The sequence below is a fragment of the Geospiza fortis genome, unplaced genomic scaffold, assembly GCF_000277835.1.
Source record: "Geospiza fortis unplaced genomic scaffold, GeoFor_1.0 scaffold131, whole genome shotgun sequence".
Lineage (NCBI taxonomy): Eukaryota > Metazoa > Chordata > Aves > Passeriformes > Thraupidae > Geospiza > Geospiza fortis.
Window position 1 is genome coordinate 2,862,957 of NW_005054391.1, and position 19,097 is coordinate 2,882,053.

The 19,097-nt window shown below is 40.7% G+C and overlaps 2 protein-coding genes across 2 annotated transcripts in view; one reads left to right on the top strand and one right to left on the bottom strand.

Moving 5' to 3' along the window:
• The first annotated feature begins 3,780 nt into the window (after nucleotides 1–3,780).
• HHLA2 (HERV-H LTR-associating 2) lies at nucleotides 3,781–12,563 on the top strand. The gene is made up of 6 exons (XM_031060802.1): nucleotides 3,781–3,868; nucleotides 4,971–5,291; nucleotides 5,739–5,999; nucleotides 7,801–8,091; nucleotides 10,085–10,176; nucleotides 11,062–12,563. The coding sequence occupies exons 1-6, from the start codon at nucleotides 3,805–3,807 to the stop codon at nucleotides 11,086–11,088; spliced, it is 1,056 nt and encodes a 351-aa protein (XP_030916662.1). The 5' UTR covers nucleotides 3,781–3,804; the 3' UTR covers nucleotides 11,089–12,563.
• Nucleotides 12,564–13,550: 987 nt separating this feature from the next.
• The window catches only part of MYH15 (myosin heavy chain 15), a 42,865-nt gene continuing 37,318 nt past the window's right edge, over nucleotides 13,551–19,097 (bottom strand). Inside the window, 6 exon segments of the mRNA XM_014308886.2 lie at nucleotides 13,551–13,676; nucleotides 15,364–15,501; nucleotides 16,011–16,106; nucleotides 17,355–17,459; nucleotides 17,945–18,115; nucleotides 18,503–18,628. Coding sequence (XP_014164361.2) covers nucleotides 13,659–13,676; nucleotides 15,364–15,501; nucleotides 16,011–16,106; nucleotides 17,355–17,459; nucleotides 17,945–18,115; nucleotides 18,503–18,628 — 654 coding nt within the window. The 3' untranslated portion in view covers nucleotides 13,551–13,658.

Consider the following 19,097-nt stretch of genomic DNA (forward strand, 5'->3'; position numbering starts at 1 on the left):
TTAGCCGCGGGTGCCGGCTGGACGTGCTCGGGGGCGGGGTGGGGAAGGCAGCGGGTGGGAAAGCTCCTTCTCCCGGGAATGTGCTTGGCACTGGTGAAGCGCCTCGGGTATTGTGTCCAGCTCTGGACACCTCACTACCGACAGACTTTGAGGCGCTGGAGCGTGTCCAGCGAAGGGAGAGGGAGCTGGTGAAGGGTGTGAAGTGCAGCTCCCATGAGGAGCCGCTCAGGAAAGACCTTACCAGTTGTAGCCAGGTGGCGATCGGTCAGTTGTCCCAGTTATCTAGTAACAGGACAAGCGGGCACACCCTCAAGCTGTGCCCGCGGACGTTTAGATTGGATATTGGGAGGAATTTCACCACTGAAGGGGTTTCCAAGCGTTGCAATGAGCTGCCCAGGTACCTTATCATCCCTGAAAGTGTTCAAGAAACTACTGGACGTGTCACTTAATGCCATGATCTAGTTGAGAAGTTCATCAGTCAAAGGTTGGACTCTATGATCTCAGAGGTCTTTTCCAACCGAAATGACTGTGAATGCAAGACACACCTCGCCTGTCTACTCCTAGCACCGCCAAAGTCTTTGAGGGAACACACCTCTTCTTGCCACTTCTCCCTTCATTTTGTTTGGGGTTTTTTGTAAGCCCTCTTCCCGAAAATACTTGAGTAGTTTTGTTCTGCTGGAAACCGGATGGCACAGACAAGTCTTGAATTGTCCAGAGAGAAGAAGTCACTGTTAGAAAATTACTGTTATAAAATAATTGCCTAACCCTGCAGGCAGCCCTAGGCACCTACTTGTTGTTTCAGATGACCAGCTTTTTGGTAAGAGTGTCATGATTACTTTTACCCTACGTTCTTTTTCTCCTGAGCCTCGCTCCCGGTACCAGGTTCCTGCGCTCTGCCCCTAAGAGAATTGGCGCTGGCGCTGCCTCCCCGAGCGCGTTTGGAGCGGCATCGTGACTGCTGTAAGCCTCTTACTGCTCGCTCGTTTCCTCCATTACAGCTTGCAGGGACTTTGGGTTTGCCAGGCAAAAGAAATGGTTAAGAGAAAAAGTTTTTTAAGCCCGAAGAAGGGAACATAAAATGTGTGAAATCTTTGCGTGTGTCGAATCGTAGGTGTCACTGTAAAAACAGCTGCTTCCCTTAAGGGGACTGCACGAACTTCTTTGTTAGTTACTTGAGTCCTGAGCCATGAGGGTGGGTCAGAGTACAGCTGGAGAGAGGCAAAGATCAACAGGGAGAGAGACTGTGGAAATTTTCTTCCATTCGGAGTATTTCTCAACAACTGAAGTATGGAGTTAGCATTTAAGTTGTAAGGGTTTCATTGTGGGGAGGCAGAGAATGACTTCTCTGTTTTACTGTGGGACATCTGAAGATTCAGTGAGGAAATTCTAGAAAGCTGGTATCATTGTGGCAGGAGATTTTAGCAGTATGTGATTAACATGTCTTTTTGAGAATTTTACATGTTTGTTTTTCTTGTTTGCTTGTTGGTAAAAATGAAAATCTTCTGGTATTTCCCAGTCCTTGTAAGTGTGTGTATATGCTTGAAATGTGTTGTTGTTAAGTTGCATTGAAGAGAAATAAATCAGAATCCTTTGTACTAAGAAATAAATAAATTTTATTTGAAAGGAGGATATTTCAATATGCATACCTGCTCTCAAAGAGGTCACAAAGTACCCTGGACAGCCACCAATCCCAATGGCTGTTTGCTGCAGGAGTGGCCTGATCAGGTTTCAGCTTGACTGCAGAGTTCAAAAATGGGGAAATACTTGGATACAGTTTGGTCACTGATTAACCCAAGAAAGAGAAAGCATGTGTTTGTTTCCTGTAGTGGCCAAAGCAAATGCAGCATTCCCCCTACCATTATTTGAGCTGTTCAGTATGTCTTTGGAGATGCATTTTAGCACCTTGCCTTGCTCTCAGAAACCCTGGCTGAGCTGTTTTCCAGTTGAGCCTGTGGTGATTCTGTATGAAATAATTCTCCTGAAAACTAGACCATCAGTAACTAACATGACTACAGTGAATTTAATTCTACTTGTGCACTGTCTGTATACATTATTTCATATTGATATTTCACTACAAAGCCTTAGGGCATGACTTCTTGGTTGTGCCACTTACGTCTGTGACAAACAGGCGTTGTTTGTTGGTTGCATGTTTGTTCAGTACTTTGCAGTGTGATTCTAATTATCAGCATACAGACACTTTATTCCTGTAAGTCTCCAGAACTTGCTGAAAAGACCAGCCAGAACCTACACTCAGATTTTTCTACAGACCGGCATACATTTTTCTCTGATGGGAAGATCCAAAGCTACAGTTTGTGCTGAACATGAAAATTTTCAGCTAAGTAGTTGTAGCTGTTGTATTTTGGAGCAGGTTATGGGGCACAGCTAGAAGGTGGGAGTGAGTGTGCACTGCCCATGCAGCCCCCAAAGGCATCACAGAGGTACCACTGGAACTATGTTACTCTCAGAGCATCACTGCCAGTGAAAGGTGACATGTCAATTAAACATGGCAGATCCCTCACTAAGGGAAATACAGCACTGATTGCAGTTTCTGAAATTCAAACATCAAGCACAGTATATCTTGTTGATCAAGTTGGAAGTGATAGGTAAATAAGAAAAAAAAACAATAAAACATGATGTGCCCCACTTGCCAGTGCAAGGGGTAAAGAAAGTAGACACTGGTAATTGTTGCTGGCATGGAACAAAATTATATATCAAATGTTTATTTTACCATTGCATCTATTTCTGCCTCAGATTTAATGTTTTGGTGCCTCTGTTTTTTTGTTTTGTTCTGTTTTTTTCTCCTAAAAGAATAGTGAGAATACATAAAACAAGCACACTACCTTTTCAAAAGAAATAATACTCAAAAATCTTTAGGATTTAAGATTCACGTCCACCACAAATATAGTTTCAGACGCCAGTCAAAATTATTCATAATACTAAAAGGTTGGGCTAGCAAGCCTGGCTAAACCAGGCTTGAACCAGTTAGAAATGGTACCTATAGCTGCCTTTTGGGGAGAAAAAAAAAAGACTAGGAAAATCTATTGAAGTCTTTTCCAGTTACTTGATTCATGAGGTAATTTCTCCACTGGGGTATGCTGTATTTTAGGATAAGACTGCATTCTTCCTCCACTCAGGTAATAGTTACAGTAAGGTTATTCTTTTTGTATTACGCATGAGAGGTTCCAGTTCATTGCTGTCTGACAAAACAGAAGATATGATGAGAGAGTCTCCTCCTTTGCATTCCTACCCTAAATTTCCATGCATACATTTTTGAAAGCGTGAAAAGTGTGAAAAGTTCTCTATATCTGCAGTATTTGCAAATACAATCAAATTTTCCACCCCAGAACGTCAAATGTTGCAATAATCAGAAAAATATTTTAAAAAGTAAAGAAAATCAGGCTTGACAAGGGATATCTTACATACTTTTGCAAATTTGACTTGACCAGTTTTCCTTGGTATCCTGTTCAGGAATGAGGAAGATTAATATTCCCTAGCCCTGCAACAACACTGATAGTAAACACTTTCTGTTTATTAAAAATAAAGCATCAATCTGCAAGGGGCTACAAGGTAATGAGTGAGCCTCCACTACTATGTAATGCGGAGGATCACATAATGAATGACTTAAATGTCAAAAATCTATACCAAGTCTGTTGCAAACAAAAAACATGATACAAAGGCCTATAGTCCTTTGCAAGCTGTAGAAAGGAAATTATATATGGACATGTCTTTTATCTGCATTTAAACAGGTTTTATCCCCTGCTTTTATTTTGCCAGTTTGACCTGAATCTATAAACCAATGAAGAAATGAAAGGACAGAACATACCAGATGTCATGATCTATGTATTTCACATCAGTGCTACACTTTGGGGTAGGTTGTAGCTGAAAAATAATAAAGAAGACCATTATTTTTAATTTTTATTAAGAAGAGTTAGTGAATTCAGACACTGTTTATTAAGATAAAGAATCAATTTTGGGTAATGTAAAACACTTCTGAAGCCAAAGACTGCTTGTCAGGTGGCTGCATGGATGGCTGTGGCCATTGAGCCCCCAGACTGTTACCTGCCAGTATTTCTGCCCCACTGGCTCCGCAGGGAGTGCTTTTCCGTGCAGACTGAAAATCCTTTGCATCAAATTGGCTGACTTTGCATTGAGAAGACTAAGGAAAAGTCATTTGGATTGTTCTGCCAGATGAGCTGGAGGTGGGACCAGAATGTCTGAGATGGCAGCTGCCCCTGGGCACTCACTACCAGCCTAACAGGTTGTCTGACCTTGGCCAAGAAGTCAGTGATGATGCTAAGTCAATGCAGTCAGTTTTTTTAAAGATTGATTTTAAATTTCTCTTGTATGCTAGCAAGGCCTAACTTAAATGTTGACAGAAATGAGATGCTACCACGTGTGTCAATTTTTGGAATGCACATCTTAATTATCTCAAGGGGCTGAGACAGAGCTTCCTCATCCTATCTGTGGTGGCAAAGCTGTTTCAAGAAGTTCTGTCCTTCCCATCAGCTGCAGAGCCATGTCTTTTTTCCCCGTGATGGTACAACTGCTTGGCACTGTGTGAGGGTGGTTGGTAACATGGGGCATTGCAGCATGGCACTGTGAATGTTTGAACATGTAGGAAGCTACAGCTCAAAAGGCTTTTAAAGTCTAAGGTGGAAAAGATGTGGTTCAAAATGTGGGAACACATTTGAAGCTCAGGTGGTAAGGTGGCAGTGTGCTGATTTGAGTATGTAGGTGCTTACTTCGGATTCCTATATAAACTGATTAGAAGTTCAGCAAGCAGAGCTCTGTGTTATAATCCTGATTAAACTGAATGGACACCCTTGCTGTCCCAAGAGACTCAGAGTCAGAAAAGTCATTAAAGAGACGTTGGCACACCTGCAAGAGCATTTCTTTGTCAGGGATAAATAGGTGCAGAAATATACTTGTAGACTGGATTAAACTTAGTCATTTGTACTTATGGGCTTTAGGTTTTACAGAACAGGAAGCAGTAACAGGGCTGTTTTCCAAGGATTGCATCCTCCCTTGTCGTTTCCCACCTGGGCATGATGAAGTAATTCACTGGAGCAAAGAGAACAAAAATGTGCACAGTTACTACCAGCAGAAGGATCAGCTGGGAGAACAAGATCCACATTACAGACTCAGAACACACCTTTTCCATGAGAACATCCCTAGTGGAAATGCCTCCTTGAAACTTAGTAACCTGACCATGACTGACGAGGGCTCTTATACCTGCTACGTGGGAACAGCACAATATCAAACAGAAGTGGAAGTGCAACTACAAGTTAAAGGTCAGTAAGGCATGAAAAACCTTTGGATCACACCACCACAAATGGAATGGCACCAACATATTTCCTTGTGTTTCTCCCATGGAATCAATATCTTCCAACACAGCAGAGCACCTTTTGGGCCTGATGGTGTTATGCAGCAGTATTTTTCCTCTGGTGAAATACTGCAACATGGATTGGAAAATTTTAGTGCAGCACTTGTTTTCATAACCTACAGCACCTTGATTTCTAAGGGCTAATTATGTGGTACACATAATGTGGCTTCTCAGAACTGTACAAATCTTGGCTTTGTAAGTAGCTACGCTTTCTTCTGAAATCAAACACAGATGAAGTTTTGTTCTCGGCTATATTCATTCTCCCCAATGGTATTTCAAAAGAGTGATCACTTCAAGTTAAAAACCATTTTGTAAGTAGTAAGATTTATTTTTTAAATTATTTTTTCATCTACAGCTCCTTCTTCTTATGCACTGGAATACCAAAAGACAAACACAGAAAGGAGACTGAAGTGCTATGCTTTTCTCACTTATCCAGCACCAACTATATCTTGGGTACAGGGCAGTATATCCATCCCAGAGACAGATCGGGAGGAAACTCGGAATGGAGTTCTCTATTCTCTTAGAAGTGACAAGGATATTACAAATGTGACAGATACTTACTACTGCCATATTAATTTGGATCATGAAGTGTGGGCTGCTGAATGGAAAATGCAAGGTAGGAATGAGATCTCTTTCAGCATTGTTACTGAATTTCACAGCTGGCTTCGGAGTCAAACTAAAGACAGTCTTTCTGCAGTGGGGCAACATGGATATGGGACAGTGCAAGAGGATATACCTTTCTCTTTGAAATGCATTTGTTAGGATTACAAGACAGCATTACCAGTTGCTTCTGAGAAGTAGGAATGAGAGGGGCTAGCTCATCCTTCTGTAAGTTACCTTTACTCTTAACGTCTTTTCTATATCAGGTTCACATTTTAAGAGGTGCCTAATAAACACACTTTACCCTCTATCAATAAAAGAATTCTGCCCATTGGACAAAATACATGGAAACCTTGGAGAATATGTGGGTTCTGTGAGGGAGGTGAAAGTTTGCCTGCTGCTCTAGCTGCACATGATCTGCTTGATCCTTTCATTGTGCTTCTCTTCACATGCATCCTTAAGTACCAGTCTGAGTGCTGGGTTTGTGGGAATGGAGAGCAGCAAACAGTTTGCATTTTAGTGAACAGCAGCCCGTTTTTTAGTTAAGGAAAAGCAGGACTATGAAATTTCAACTCTGCTTTGTCTTCCTCCTGAATTTCATTGGAAATTTACTTTGAGTAGATAACTGGTGGTTTTCAACCTTTCCTGTTTCTTAGGAAATATTTTTAATTGAAGGAAGAGCAATGCAAGAGCAGTTCTCTTGTGAGATGTGCATGGATGCTTCCATCATCCAGATTACCCCCTAAAGTGTATCCAGACACTCTCAGTGCCTAACCCACTGCATAAGCTCCAGAATAAGAGTGCAGTTTTTAATTTACATGGAATAGTTTACAATATGGAAGGTTGCAAGTATGGCATCATAGTAGCTACCAAGTGCACTGTGTCTCTTTTGTAATCTATGCCTGATCCACAAGAGAAAAAGATACATTCCATTACACACATACTTGCATTTCCCTGCATCCATATAACCCCTCAGTAGAATATTTTGAAAACAAACTGTTCTCCTTTTGTTTCAATAATAGCAGTGTGGGGTACAGTTCTGGTATTTTTGTCTTCATGACTTTTCAGCCCTGTACCTTTGTTCATTAACCCCCCCTTCCCCAGAAACCAATGTAGTTATACCATGTCAAAATAATCTGTTACCTTCCTCTCCAGCTGACTGCCAGCCACCACTGCTGTCAAATCCCTGCTGTCAAATCCATAGTTGTGCTATGATGTTAATTTGTCTTGTATTAGTATTTTATATATTAGGTGTTAATTCCACTTACCTGCCTTCTCCTTCCCTTTCCTGTTTTTTTAAAGCTCTTTATTAATTGTTAAATGTTCAACATGGACAAGTAAAGTACTTAAGTTCACCATAACTCAAACTTATTTCTAACTACATACAAACTTTTTATTATTTTAATTAAATTATGTTGTGTTTTATCCTTTTGCTTCAGGTGTGCAGTTATCTGATCAGTTCCATTTTCTCTCTGCTCCCAGCATGTGGAATTTCCTGCTGTTTTACACAGACTAGACTGAATCACTTCTATTAATGAGCCCCTCAATTAGAGGAAAAATAGTCAATTTTTTAAAAAAGGATATTCATAAATATTGCCAATACCAATTAGATTTTTGTGTAAGATACATGTGTTTTTAAAATCTTCAGATGCTTCTAGAAACATACTGTGATATTTGAATGCAATATCAAAGTTGTGAAATATGTTTTTGTATTTGTTCATGATAGTATCAAACCTAAGAAAAAAAATCACAGAATGTCTAAATAACCTTCACAGTATTTTCCAAAAAAAGTGCAGAGAGCTCTTTATCTGTTTCAGACCACCTGCCTAAGGTGGAAGGAGAGAGCACCGTAATTCCTTGTGAACACGGCCTTGACACTGCAAGCACTGACAGTTTCAGTGTTGTCTGGACATTACACAGAAATGCAGTGACCTCAGTCCTGGCCTCCTTCAATGGCACATCTCACTCTCATCAGCCTCGAGTCCAGGTTAACGAAAGTGACTTTTCGCTGAGGTTGGATCATCTTACTGCAGGCGACAGTGGAGACTATCTGTGTAATATTTCAACACCTCTCTACACAAAACTTGCTGTGACAACATTGCATGTCGGTAAGTTGCCCCTCCTTCCGTTTCAGAGGATGAGGACCAGGATGAGGACCAATCTCAAAAATAATCATTACATAAAAAGAATCAGTACTACAACAATGAGTTAAAAACTAGTCATGGAAATAGCTCTAGAGTTCAGAATATACCCCTTGAGGAGGGACATTGGCTCCACTGGAAGATGCTTTTCTTTGTGAATGGATTCAGCCTTCATTACATGAATTGGGTGAGAATGTAGTGGGACAGCAGTGACAGCTGTTTGCCAGCTCTTGCTGCGCTGATGCAACATGCCCTTATTTTTGTGTAATTTGGTGTGATTGGTACAGTTGGGTGGAAGAGAGACATTTTATTTTTGTTGGCTTGGAAAAAAGAGAGTTACCAAAGATGTGTTTATTTGAAGACTAGAAGTTTATTTTTTTCAGTCAGCAGGTTATTGTGGCAAAGGTTACAAAATCAATGTCTGCCTTCAGTTGCCGCCAACTGCTCTCATAGCTGAGGACACAGCAGGGCTCTCAGAGTTCTGTCTTAAGTGCTCTGCTGACAGCAAACATAGTTTTAAATGTAGCAGAGAGATGATGGGAAGCCCAAAGCTTGTGGTATAAGTTTGGCTGCAGAAGAAAGCTTGTTGAGAACACACAGTTGTTATTTTCAAAGCTTTACTTCTACACAGCAGGCCTTTTTTAGGCCTGGGGATATATATGTTTAAATGCATGCCTGTGTTTTTATGAGCTATAGTAAATTCCCAGCTGTGAAATCTTACTTGCAGTTATTTCATTGTCAGTAGCACATACAGCAGTAGCACACAGACATTTCACACAATTACATACAATCACCAAAAAGATTGAGAACTAATAGAGGACACCCCTTCTAAACAAGAAGAGAACTTGAAGCAAGCCAAGCAAATAAGACATGAAAAATAGAGACAACAGAAAAGGGGGTAGAATAAGTGATAATAACTACAGATGAGCACCTTTGTGGCTTTCAGCACAGCCTGAAAGCAGATAAGTGGCTGGAGACAGTAGGGAATGGGCTATCCACGTTGGATAGCAGCCATAACACAGCAGCTGCTGAGCAATCAGAAGGGTTTCCAAAGGCCACTGGAAAGAAGGCTTTTGAGGGGAAAAAAGAGATTTGTAATCATCTCTCCTGTGTAAGGAAGGGTTGCAGCTTAAAGCGGCTCTTCTAAAGGAGTTTACAAGATGTAAACATAGGTCTGCATGTGGTTACAGAGTCAAGCTAAAGCAATGACTAGATTAAATGCTGTTTTAGCAGTTCTTATTTTTTAGCTTTTTTCCAGACATCCATAGGAAGTTTCCAGATGAATGTAGAATTGTTCAAATTCTTTGGACAAGACACAGCAGGGGAAAGACAACCTGAGGTAGAAGAACCATGCAGTTCTTTTGACAGTTTGGTGCTGTGCAGAGGTTTCTTCTAGGTGGGCTTTGATCTCCTGTGGAATCCATGGTTATCACTCACTCATCTCAAGATTTCTTGTGTCCACCTGGATTGCATGGTTGCACTATGGAGCTGGGCAATGTTTCAGATTAAAGTTGCAAAGATTTTGCAGCAGGAGTCATGAAATTTATGATCCAGGCTGGATAACATTTACAGAGCTGCTCTACTGTAAATCAGTAGTGCTGATGGCACTGAGCACTGTACCTGGACACAGTGCCCAGTACACTGGTTGATTGGTTTTAAATGGGGCTTGTATTAAGAAGTTGTCAAATCCTATCCCATGAGCACACATGGAATTTGCTATCAGCACAATTAAGTAAAATAATCTGCTTTCAGCTAGTCACACCTAAGTCAGTAAAGTATCACTTCAAAGTCTTACACTATGAGTCATGTAACTTGAACACTGTTGTCCTTGGCTCAGTTTCCTTGTAATGTTTCTTTCTCCCTAAATCATACCTTTTAGATTATAAATAAGAAAAAAATCATAGCTTTGATATATTTATTGAATAATAAGCCCTTCTTTTTTGTACTTGTATTTTTAAAGAAAATTCAGGTAACACTGGGAAAATTGGGCTAGGAGTGCCTGGTGCAGTGGCAATAGCAGTGACAATAGCAGCGGTACTTTGCTATCTCAAGGTATGTACAATCATTAGAGTGCTTATTTTTTAAGACACCAAGCCCCTCAAGATTTGAATAAGGGTTGAGCCAAACTTTGGAACTTTAAAAACATTGATAATCAGTAGCTGTAGCTAGACAGTTGTGATTAAACAACTGCATTGTTAGCGTTGTTTGCTATACTGATCTTCTGTTTTAAGAAAAGGAAAGACAATCCCAATGTGAACGGGCTGTCTGGACAAGGGGCACCCGGAGTAAAGTCCAAAGAACTGAGCAGTAAGTGGGGAAAGGTAATTCTGTCAGTGGGAGATTGAAATCCATTGACCACCTCCCCAAAATGGACCCCCAACTCAAATTGAAGGGAAGTACCTAAATCAGACCTTGCATGTTTGTCTGAAGATTTTGTCACAATCTGAATTTGGTAAGCTTCAGGAGGCATTTTATGGGTACCATGAGGTACAGCAAAAACACATTAGAAAGAAAACTGAAATTATTATGCCTCAGTCTTTTTTCATGTTTCTCTCTACACAGAGATTCACTTGCATGCTGCTTATTAAACAGTTGTAACCTGCTTTAGAGATGATAATATACTTTGATATACAGTTGTCTAAACAATTTAAGCAAGATTAAGTTATCTTGGGACCTGTTGGGCTGTCAAACATATCATAATCAGAGGAAATGGAACAGTTGACAGGTTAATTCAGCTCTGGTTACATTGATGGAGGGCTAGATGGAAAAACCAGGTATGTTTCTGCGCTGTTGTGTGCATGCTTATTTTACTCAGATAAAAACTAAAATGGAAAATGCTGACTTATCTTTATGGTGAGTGTGTCTTGTTCTTGTTCCCCCACTAGAGGATTAATTTTACACATCAGTAGTTCTTATAAGTATTTTTATTTTGTCTAGAAAAAAAAGAAGAGAGGAATCATATGAACACCTTGACATACAGGAAGAAAATATCTCTCTGTACACAGACACTACTGCGACTGGTGATGAAAAGAACAAAGAGTTCCTCCACCTTTCCCTTTGAGTTACAGTAAGAGCCACATGGAAATGTGATTTTCTGAGCAACAGTAGCAGACAAATGGGGAGGAAAAAAAGTCAATGGACACTTGTATGTGAAAAGTCATGGAGCAGGGCATCTCACCCCCCACATGAGCTTATCTGTTGCTTTTTAACTGGTGAATTAACTCAAACCAGACAGAGCTGTCTTGTAGTGAGTTGTTTTGTCACCATGGGATTACCTGGAAAGACAAACTGGAATTCTGACTGACAGGCACCTGCCTTTACAAACTATATAAGCTATATCAAACTGTCACAAAGCAGAAATATTCTGCACATTTTCCTGGAAACGTAGAGTTTCTCCTCAGAGCAGGGACACCTGCTTTGTGGTTATTCCTCTGGAGGCTGAGTATTTCTTTTGCTAGTTTTAATATAGGTAGCTTGATATCATGCACTATGTAATCTACTGGTAGTTCTTTTGTTTTATACTGTGTCAGAATTAACTCAGGTTAAGACCTTTCATGTGTTACCTCCTATCTTTTCAATAAATAACTCATTTTATAAATAGACCTGATCTGCCATTCTTAGAAGCTGTGGGCTAGAATGATTTCTTAAATTTAAACTGTTGCCAAAAATCTGAGGCTAAGGCAGGTCTTCTGTGAAGCTCCCACTTGTTCTGTGACAAGTCAGCATGCAAAATTGGATGTCCTAAAGGGACAAAGAAGTTTCCAGAAAAGAAGAAATCCCTAAATTTTGAGTTTTGGTTGGGTTTTTTTTAGGGTGAAGGAAAGAGAGCTTACTGTTTTTTATTTAATTTAATATTTTATTTTAAAGTAAAGACCATGTCTGCTGTCGACAGTGGCAAGTCCAAACCCAGCAGAGCATGCTGGGCTGGCAGTGGTGGGGAGAGGAGAGGAGAGAGGTGTCTGAGTCGGAACAGCTGTGGGGAACAAAACAGTGGCAGACTGAGGTGTGAGAAGCTGAATGATGCCAAACACAGCCTAGCACAGCGGTCTGGAAAATGGACTGTGTGACATGGACGATCCAGCTTTTGGGGGTTTATCCATCATTGTTCTCCATTGTCTTGGGCTCAGGGATAGGAAATGTTAGCTATGGGAGCCTCCCCCGCCTGCTTTTGTCCTGGGGGCCACATGTTGTGTGGGAATGGTTGCCACCTTGTCTTAGTTTGGAAAAACACGTGGAGCCGGCAGCACTGGAACGGCTGCCATCTTGTCCTTGGGAAAGTGTCCTATGACCTATGGGAAAGTGTTCACTATCTTGTCTTTGTCCCAGTAGCCATATGGAACTAGGTTGAGGTGGTGAACACCTTTGTATGGGTAAAGCATCTCTTCTTGTATACTTTTGTTATTAACATTGTTGCTCTTTACTTTCAGTAAATTATCTCCACCCACAGTCTCTGCTTTTGTCTCTCTCTTACCAGAAAGGGGTGGGGGGAAGGGGAGTGGCTTATTTGGAGTTTAATTTTCTGGCTGGTGTTAAACCACCATGGACCAGTTCCCTGTTTAAAGGCAAGATTGAAAAGAATTCTTTATTTCTGAGCCACAGGGAGGTGTCCCTTGACGCCATCTCCTGTGCCTGTCCTGCAGCTGGCAAAGAGAAGTCCCTTGACTGGTGGTAGTAGAAACTTAAAAATTGACTGTTCATATGGAAATCTTTACTTGCTCTTCTCCAAAAGTCAGGGTCCTACGGGCAGGACAAATGGAAGCTGGGTTTTCCCATCTTTAAGTGCTGTCCCTTCCACAGGTTTAATCTGTGCTGCTGTCCTGGTTCCAGCCAGGACAGGGCTATTTTTTTGCAATAGCCATGAGGGGACATGACCAGAACCCTAATATTATTTGATGCCACCCCACTTCATTGGGGTTGGGGGTGGGGAGAGGGACTGTCTGTGCAGGTTCCTTCAAGAAGGTGTCCAGGGTGAGCATTTCTGCATGCGCATCGCCCTCTCTTTTGTATACTTTTTTTAATTAATATTGTCGTTGTTACTATTAATTTTCTGATCTCATTGCTGTTTCCAGGAAATTGTTCTTAGCCCATGGTTTTTCACCTTTTGTGCTTTCAACTCCCAATTCCATTCCAGGAGTAGGAAGGGGAGGGGGAGCAAGAGAGTGGCAGTGTGGTTTGAGAGAGTGAAGGGAGAAGTACTGTTCATAAACCAGGACAGCTGCTTTAACAATCTGCATATGAAATACATGAGGCTGTGCAGCATGACTGGATTTGCCCTTAGTTTTGATTTTGTCAGAGATCTGCCAATTAGGATTTGTTCCAACATAATGAAGTCGGCTGTTGGCGAGATGCAATCTTCTATTGATCCCTAAGGCTTGGCAAAATAAAAACACAAATAAATGAATGAAATACGCTATACAGTCTATTTGGATTTTCACTTGACGTTTATTTCTGTAAGTGCTTATTTTTTCTACATCTGCTTTCAGTTGTGCCTGATTATGTCAAGTATTTTCTCATATTTGTCAGCTTGGACTTTTTTATTCCTCTTCATGAACCTGAAAGGCAATTGAGATAGTATGCAACTGTTAAAAATAGAAATGTCAAGAGGTTTTAGTGTAAGTTCACAAGTAAGTGACAAAAGCTGCACTAATGCTTCTGTTCCCTGGTATTACCAGTTTGTATCTGAAATAGACTAGCAGCAGTCTGGCCAACATTTGCCATCTTATTCCAGCTAACACTACAGGTATCCTGTCCTTGTTCTAGATTATATAGATCCTTTTGATGGCAAAGGAATTCTACAATCCTTTTTTAATTGATGATAGTGCTTTGAATGACACGCACTCCCCAGAGTATCCAGGAAATGGGTACTTGTAGCAGTAGACAAGGTATTTCTAATGCTGCAGGATTAGTCTCTGCAGTGCCCTTCTCTCCCCAAAGGAGATGTTGTGATTTTTGGGACAACAGTCGTCACCACTGCCTGCACCACTGAGCTCATCTTTTGGCAACACTCTGCTCCACTGCCAGAGCTGCAGTTGGTGTTGGCAAACAGCATCTGACTAGTAAAAACAGGCATCCACTTTTCTGTGACTTCTGCATTTTTGAAGCAGAAAGAGGGTACCAGTAAGGTCCACGAAATAAACAGCAACCCTAACAGTATTTAAAAAAATAAATTATTCTCATGGTGTACAGTGTTTGTTTGATGCCATGGCTTTGTGAATCTTTAAATGAGTTTATAGTGGTTTTGATTTTTTTTTTCTGTAGGGGTAGAATAATTTAGAAAAATCTGTGGAATTTCTTTATCCTTAAAAGCAGCAAATCTTTTGAGGTTCCATTGCAGTACTGCTTCCATTGTACATAAATGTGTGATGAACCAGATATTCAGGTAGTTTTAATGTGTCTTTGCTCTGGATGGTGGAGCAGCAGTAATTTATATCTGTCAAGGGGGATTTCATTAGGCCAATACAAAAGCAGAAATTAAGATTGTAAAGGGGTTTTCTCCCTTTCTTAGCTTGGGAGCTATCAACTCCATAAAACATATGTGATGTTAAGCATGGAAGTTTGTTGAACTTGCAAATGAAATAGATTTAGCAATGACCCAGCTCCTCTTTCTATCATTCCTAAAAGTAACAACCTCACTCTTTTTTGCCCTGTTTGCCACAAGGCAACCATAGATAAGTTTGCTTTCAGTTCCAGACTAAGTTCTTAAGTTCATTATTCTGCTACCATTCAGTTCAAGTGCAAAACACACAAATATATTTCTAATCACTAATGACTTCCCAGCACCTAACTGACTAATCACCAATATTTTCTTTTCATCCAGCTCTTCCAATCAATACAAGTTCATTGAAAGAGCAGTGTTAAAATATCTAATGTGGTAATACCCAGGCTCTATTACATACATAGAAATCTCCATCATCAGGGGAAAAAAAAGGTGGAGTCTTTTAATATCCCTTGCAAAAAGAAACCCCAAAACCCAAAGCAAACCCACCAAATCACCAATTCTGCTTCTGCTGCTGAGAACAGAGGTTAAATGACAACAAAAATACAGAAAATACATGTTGTCTAAGGGTCAGATTGCTGTCCTACAGGGTTAACTTAAGATTAAAATAAAGGGCAGAGTGAAACAAAACAAATGTAGAAACCCAAGAATTTATCCTTGTCTACTTTCAGAGATATAACAGATACAGAGGACCCACTATTGTGTGTTAAACACTCATATCTACCCCATACATATGACCATACCTTTTTCATGCCAATGTCTCTTGACTTGCTCCTCAGCTTATTAACTTGAGATTCAGCTATTTCAGCCCTTTCTTCAGCATCATCCAGATCATGTTGCTGTTTTCTGTACTTCGAGAGGTACAGATTGGCTTGAGCTTCCTGTTGAGAAAAAAGAGTGCAGCTGATTTCCTCCTGTCCGCATGAAACAAAGCTTTTAATTTCAAGTGGGATGGAAAGTGCTCAGCATGAGTAGGTAACAGCTGTATGGGCACCACTTGCCTCCTGCAGAACTGAGATTGTTGTTTTACAGAGTTGGTATTTCTAGTGGCATTTTCCATGTTAAGTGAACTAAGAGGCTCTCAACTTGTCTTCTGAGGGGCTAGGAGGGGCTGAGGGCTGTTTATTCCCTTCTTCCCCTTCTCTTGCATATTATACTGCAATCTTAGGATAAAATGGAATACTTTTTCTTAAATATAATCAGCACATATGCTATATATTTTACTTTATATATAATATAAATAGTTTTATATGCAGGGCTTATATGGATATGAAAATAATTATTTATGGGCACAAAATGTGTCTTTGTACTAGAAATTTCTATGGATAAAACAGTGTAGGTTTAGAACAATACATCTCTCAGAGGTAAAAAGGTCCAGATAGTTACTTACAGCTTCCTCTGCTTGGTGCTTGTAACTCTTCACTTTTAATTGTAGCTTGTCAATCAGATCCTGCATCCTGGCAAGATTCTTCTTATCTTCTTCTGACTGTATCAAAACACCATTAATTGTGTTGATAGAGTAAAAAGTCTTAAAGCATCTACCACAATACAATAATTATGGATGCCATATTTTAGAAACTTATAGCTCAAAGCACAAACTAGCCATGTCCAAATTTCTTCATCATCATTGAAGACGTGTGTGTAGGGGTGAAAACTGAGACTACCCTTCCCATGTATAGATGTGTAAATATAAATGTATATAAAGGAAGACATCTACGTGGACACACTTTTAGAGGTGTGCAGATACACACAGGCAGAGTTCCTTGCTTGGGGGTGAGGAGCATGCTTGTCATTATAAAGCATGTCATTATCTATTGAAACAGATAAGGGAGAGCCTAGAACTGTGTTACTTGCATAATTTAAAGTTTGATTTGCAGGCATTTCTGGTTAAAAAAGCCTAGTTTAAGCTGTCATGCTCCACAAGCAGAGGGAGCAGCTAATTCTGCCTGCACACTGCATTAAAGAAAACAACCTCCAGCTTCTCATACAAAAGTCAAAGTAAAACAACAGGTAGGAGGCTAAATAATCTCCTAAGGCAGATGGATGGGTTTATCTTCTGAACGCTGTTCAAAGAAAAAGGGTAAGTGCTCTGTGCTGCAGGCCTTTTTTGAAGGCCAAGCAGGCTGAGCAGCTGTTAGCAAACTTGCAGGAGGCTCAAGACTAGACCTTGCTGCTCAATAATAGAGCCCTGGGAGTCAGCAACCCTACACTGAGCAGGGCATTAGAGCATCTGAGTCCTTCTCACTCCTTTTAGCAACAGCAGGACAGCTGAGAGGGAGCTGGGTTCTTTCTTCCCTTGCATTGTAAACAGTCTACATTGAAGCCTGTTCCATATTAATACTGTGCTAAAAATGTCCAAATCCCAGCAACAGAGGCTTTCTAACATTAGTTACAGCAAATCAGGCAAGAGGATGATGATCACTGGCACAGGATGCCCAGAGAAGCTGTGGATGTTCCACGCCTGGAAGTGTTCAAGGCCAGGTTGAGTGGGGCTCTGAGCAGCCTGGTGTAGTGGAAAGTGTCCCTGCACATGGCAGGGGCATTGGAATGAGATGATTTCCAAGGTCCCTTCCAACCCAAAGCATTCTGTGATGGAAGCCATAGGGAGATATTCCTCCTGTGTCTAAAGCTTCAGCAATCAGAAAGCTTTGACTAAGGCCATCCATCCTCCTTCACTGTAACCCTGAGGCTATTAATGATGTGTCTTGCCAGTTGCCTGGTGGGTACTGCATACCTGGTAAGTCAGCTCCTTTATGCGTCTCTCAAACTTGCGGGCTCCTTTTTGGGCATCTGAATTGCGACGGAGTTCAGTCTCAAGTTCATTCTCCAGCTCACGAACCTGCAAAAAAGGAAAAACTTGCCATTATGCTACATATATGTAAAGCAGTACATAATTTGGTTCACAGTTCAAGAAACGCTAGGTATCTCCATATTGTCAAATTTCAGGAAGAGATCAAAATGTCACCTTTGCACTCTGTTTTTTCATAAAAGTATTCCAGCTGCACCATCAGTCAGAGGTGCAGACATGTGCAAAGGCTAAAAATGTTCAACCAAAGCAAGCATTGGGAGACACTTTTGCCATTTTTAAGTGTTGGGGCTTTTAATTACTTTTTAATCAAGGGCTTTGTTCATCTGCTGGTCAGCAGTTCATAGCTGGATAATGAAGGGGAAGCATGTCTCCAAGGACTGCTCACCTGCATTTTGTGAAACAGAGGAAAGTGTCCATACTACCCCTTCTCGGCTTCTATGAACTTATCAGGCAGCCGATGTGGTGCCAATTCTATAAGCAGAAGGCAGTGGTCTGAAGTTGGATCACAAACTTACTCTGGATTCCAGTTTTTGGATCTGCTTCTTGCCACCTTTCAGAGCTATTTGTTCTGCTTCATCCAGTCGCTTCTGGAGGTCTTTAATGGTTTGCTCCATGTTCTTCTTCATTCTCTCTAAATGAGCACTAGTATCCTGCTCCTTTTTGAGCTCCTCAGCCATCATTGCTGCCTGAAAAACAACCACATTTTACAGGAAATCCCGTATGCTGTTGGATTATGATTTAGAATAAATGGTGGAAGATCAGTCCTGAGCTATCCCTTATTTGGATTATTCACTCTAGCCAAAGCTCCACAGAATACCTTCTGTGTGCATACCTTGCCTGGACAGAGAAAATGGAAGGACAGAAAAACCTTGGAGGCCTTTTTCCCCCTCTCTGCTCTAATGCTTTTATTTAAGATTCCACCTCTCCCCTTTTCTTGTTTTCTTTATCCCTGTGCTTTACCACTAGGGTTCTTGTTTACAATGCTTACAAGTAAGCCTGTGACATTCACTACACTACAGAGTCCTTAGATGCTGTGGTATGAAAAGAAGTGAGCAAGGAACCAGCCTACTTACATCTGTGATTGCTTTCTTGGCTTTTTCTTCTGCATTCCGGCACTCCTGGAGTGATTCTTCCACTTCATTCTGCATCTGGCAAATGTCACCCTCCAGCTTCTTCTTTTGATTGATCAGGCTTGTGTTCTTTTATTAAGTTTTCCCCAAATGAATAGTGGAAAAGGAGGAAAAGTGATGATTAGAGACAATTCCTCTAAATACCATAGCACACCAAGGCTTCCTGATTTTTGCCACTTCTGGATTACTCAGAGCAATATTTGGGAATGGAGACACAGGTATGTGGTAAGGGCTGCCTTGACCAGCAGAGGTAGTTTCAAACTGAAGAAATATTAAAAATACTCTCAAAGCTGTAAATATTCAGATTTTAATTGAGATGAAATAATAGGCAATAGGCTGAAATAGAGGAATTAATAAGGCTGTTCATTTTGGTAAATTAATGATCCTTAATCAGCCAGTGATGTGAATAAATATCACCAATGGAGACAGCACTGGAGAAAACACTGCAAAACATTGCCAGCATGTAGCACATTTTCATTTCTTTGTGACCATTATTTGGTGAAGAGAAGCTTTGGTTTTTAGTAAAAATGCTGTCAAG

What these genes read in the sequence shown, in the direction of transcription:
- HHLA2 (XM_031060802.1), top strand. Translation starts at nt 3,805, where the DNA reads ATGAAAGGACAGAACATACCAGATGTCATGATCTATGTATTTCACATC. An exon ending in CATCAGTGCTACACTTTGGG is followed by an intron (nt 3,869 to 4,970) that starts GTAGGTTGTAGC and finishes TATGGGCTTTAG; the next exon opens with GTTTTACAGAACAGGAAGCA. An exon ending in TGTGACAACATTGCATGTCG is followed by an intron (nt 8,092 to 10,084) that starts GTAAGTTGCCCC and finishes GTATTTTTAAAG; the next exon opens with AAAATTCAGGTAACACTGGG.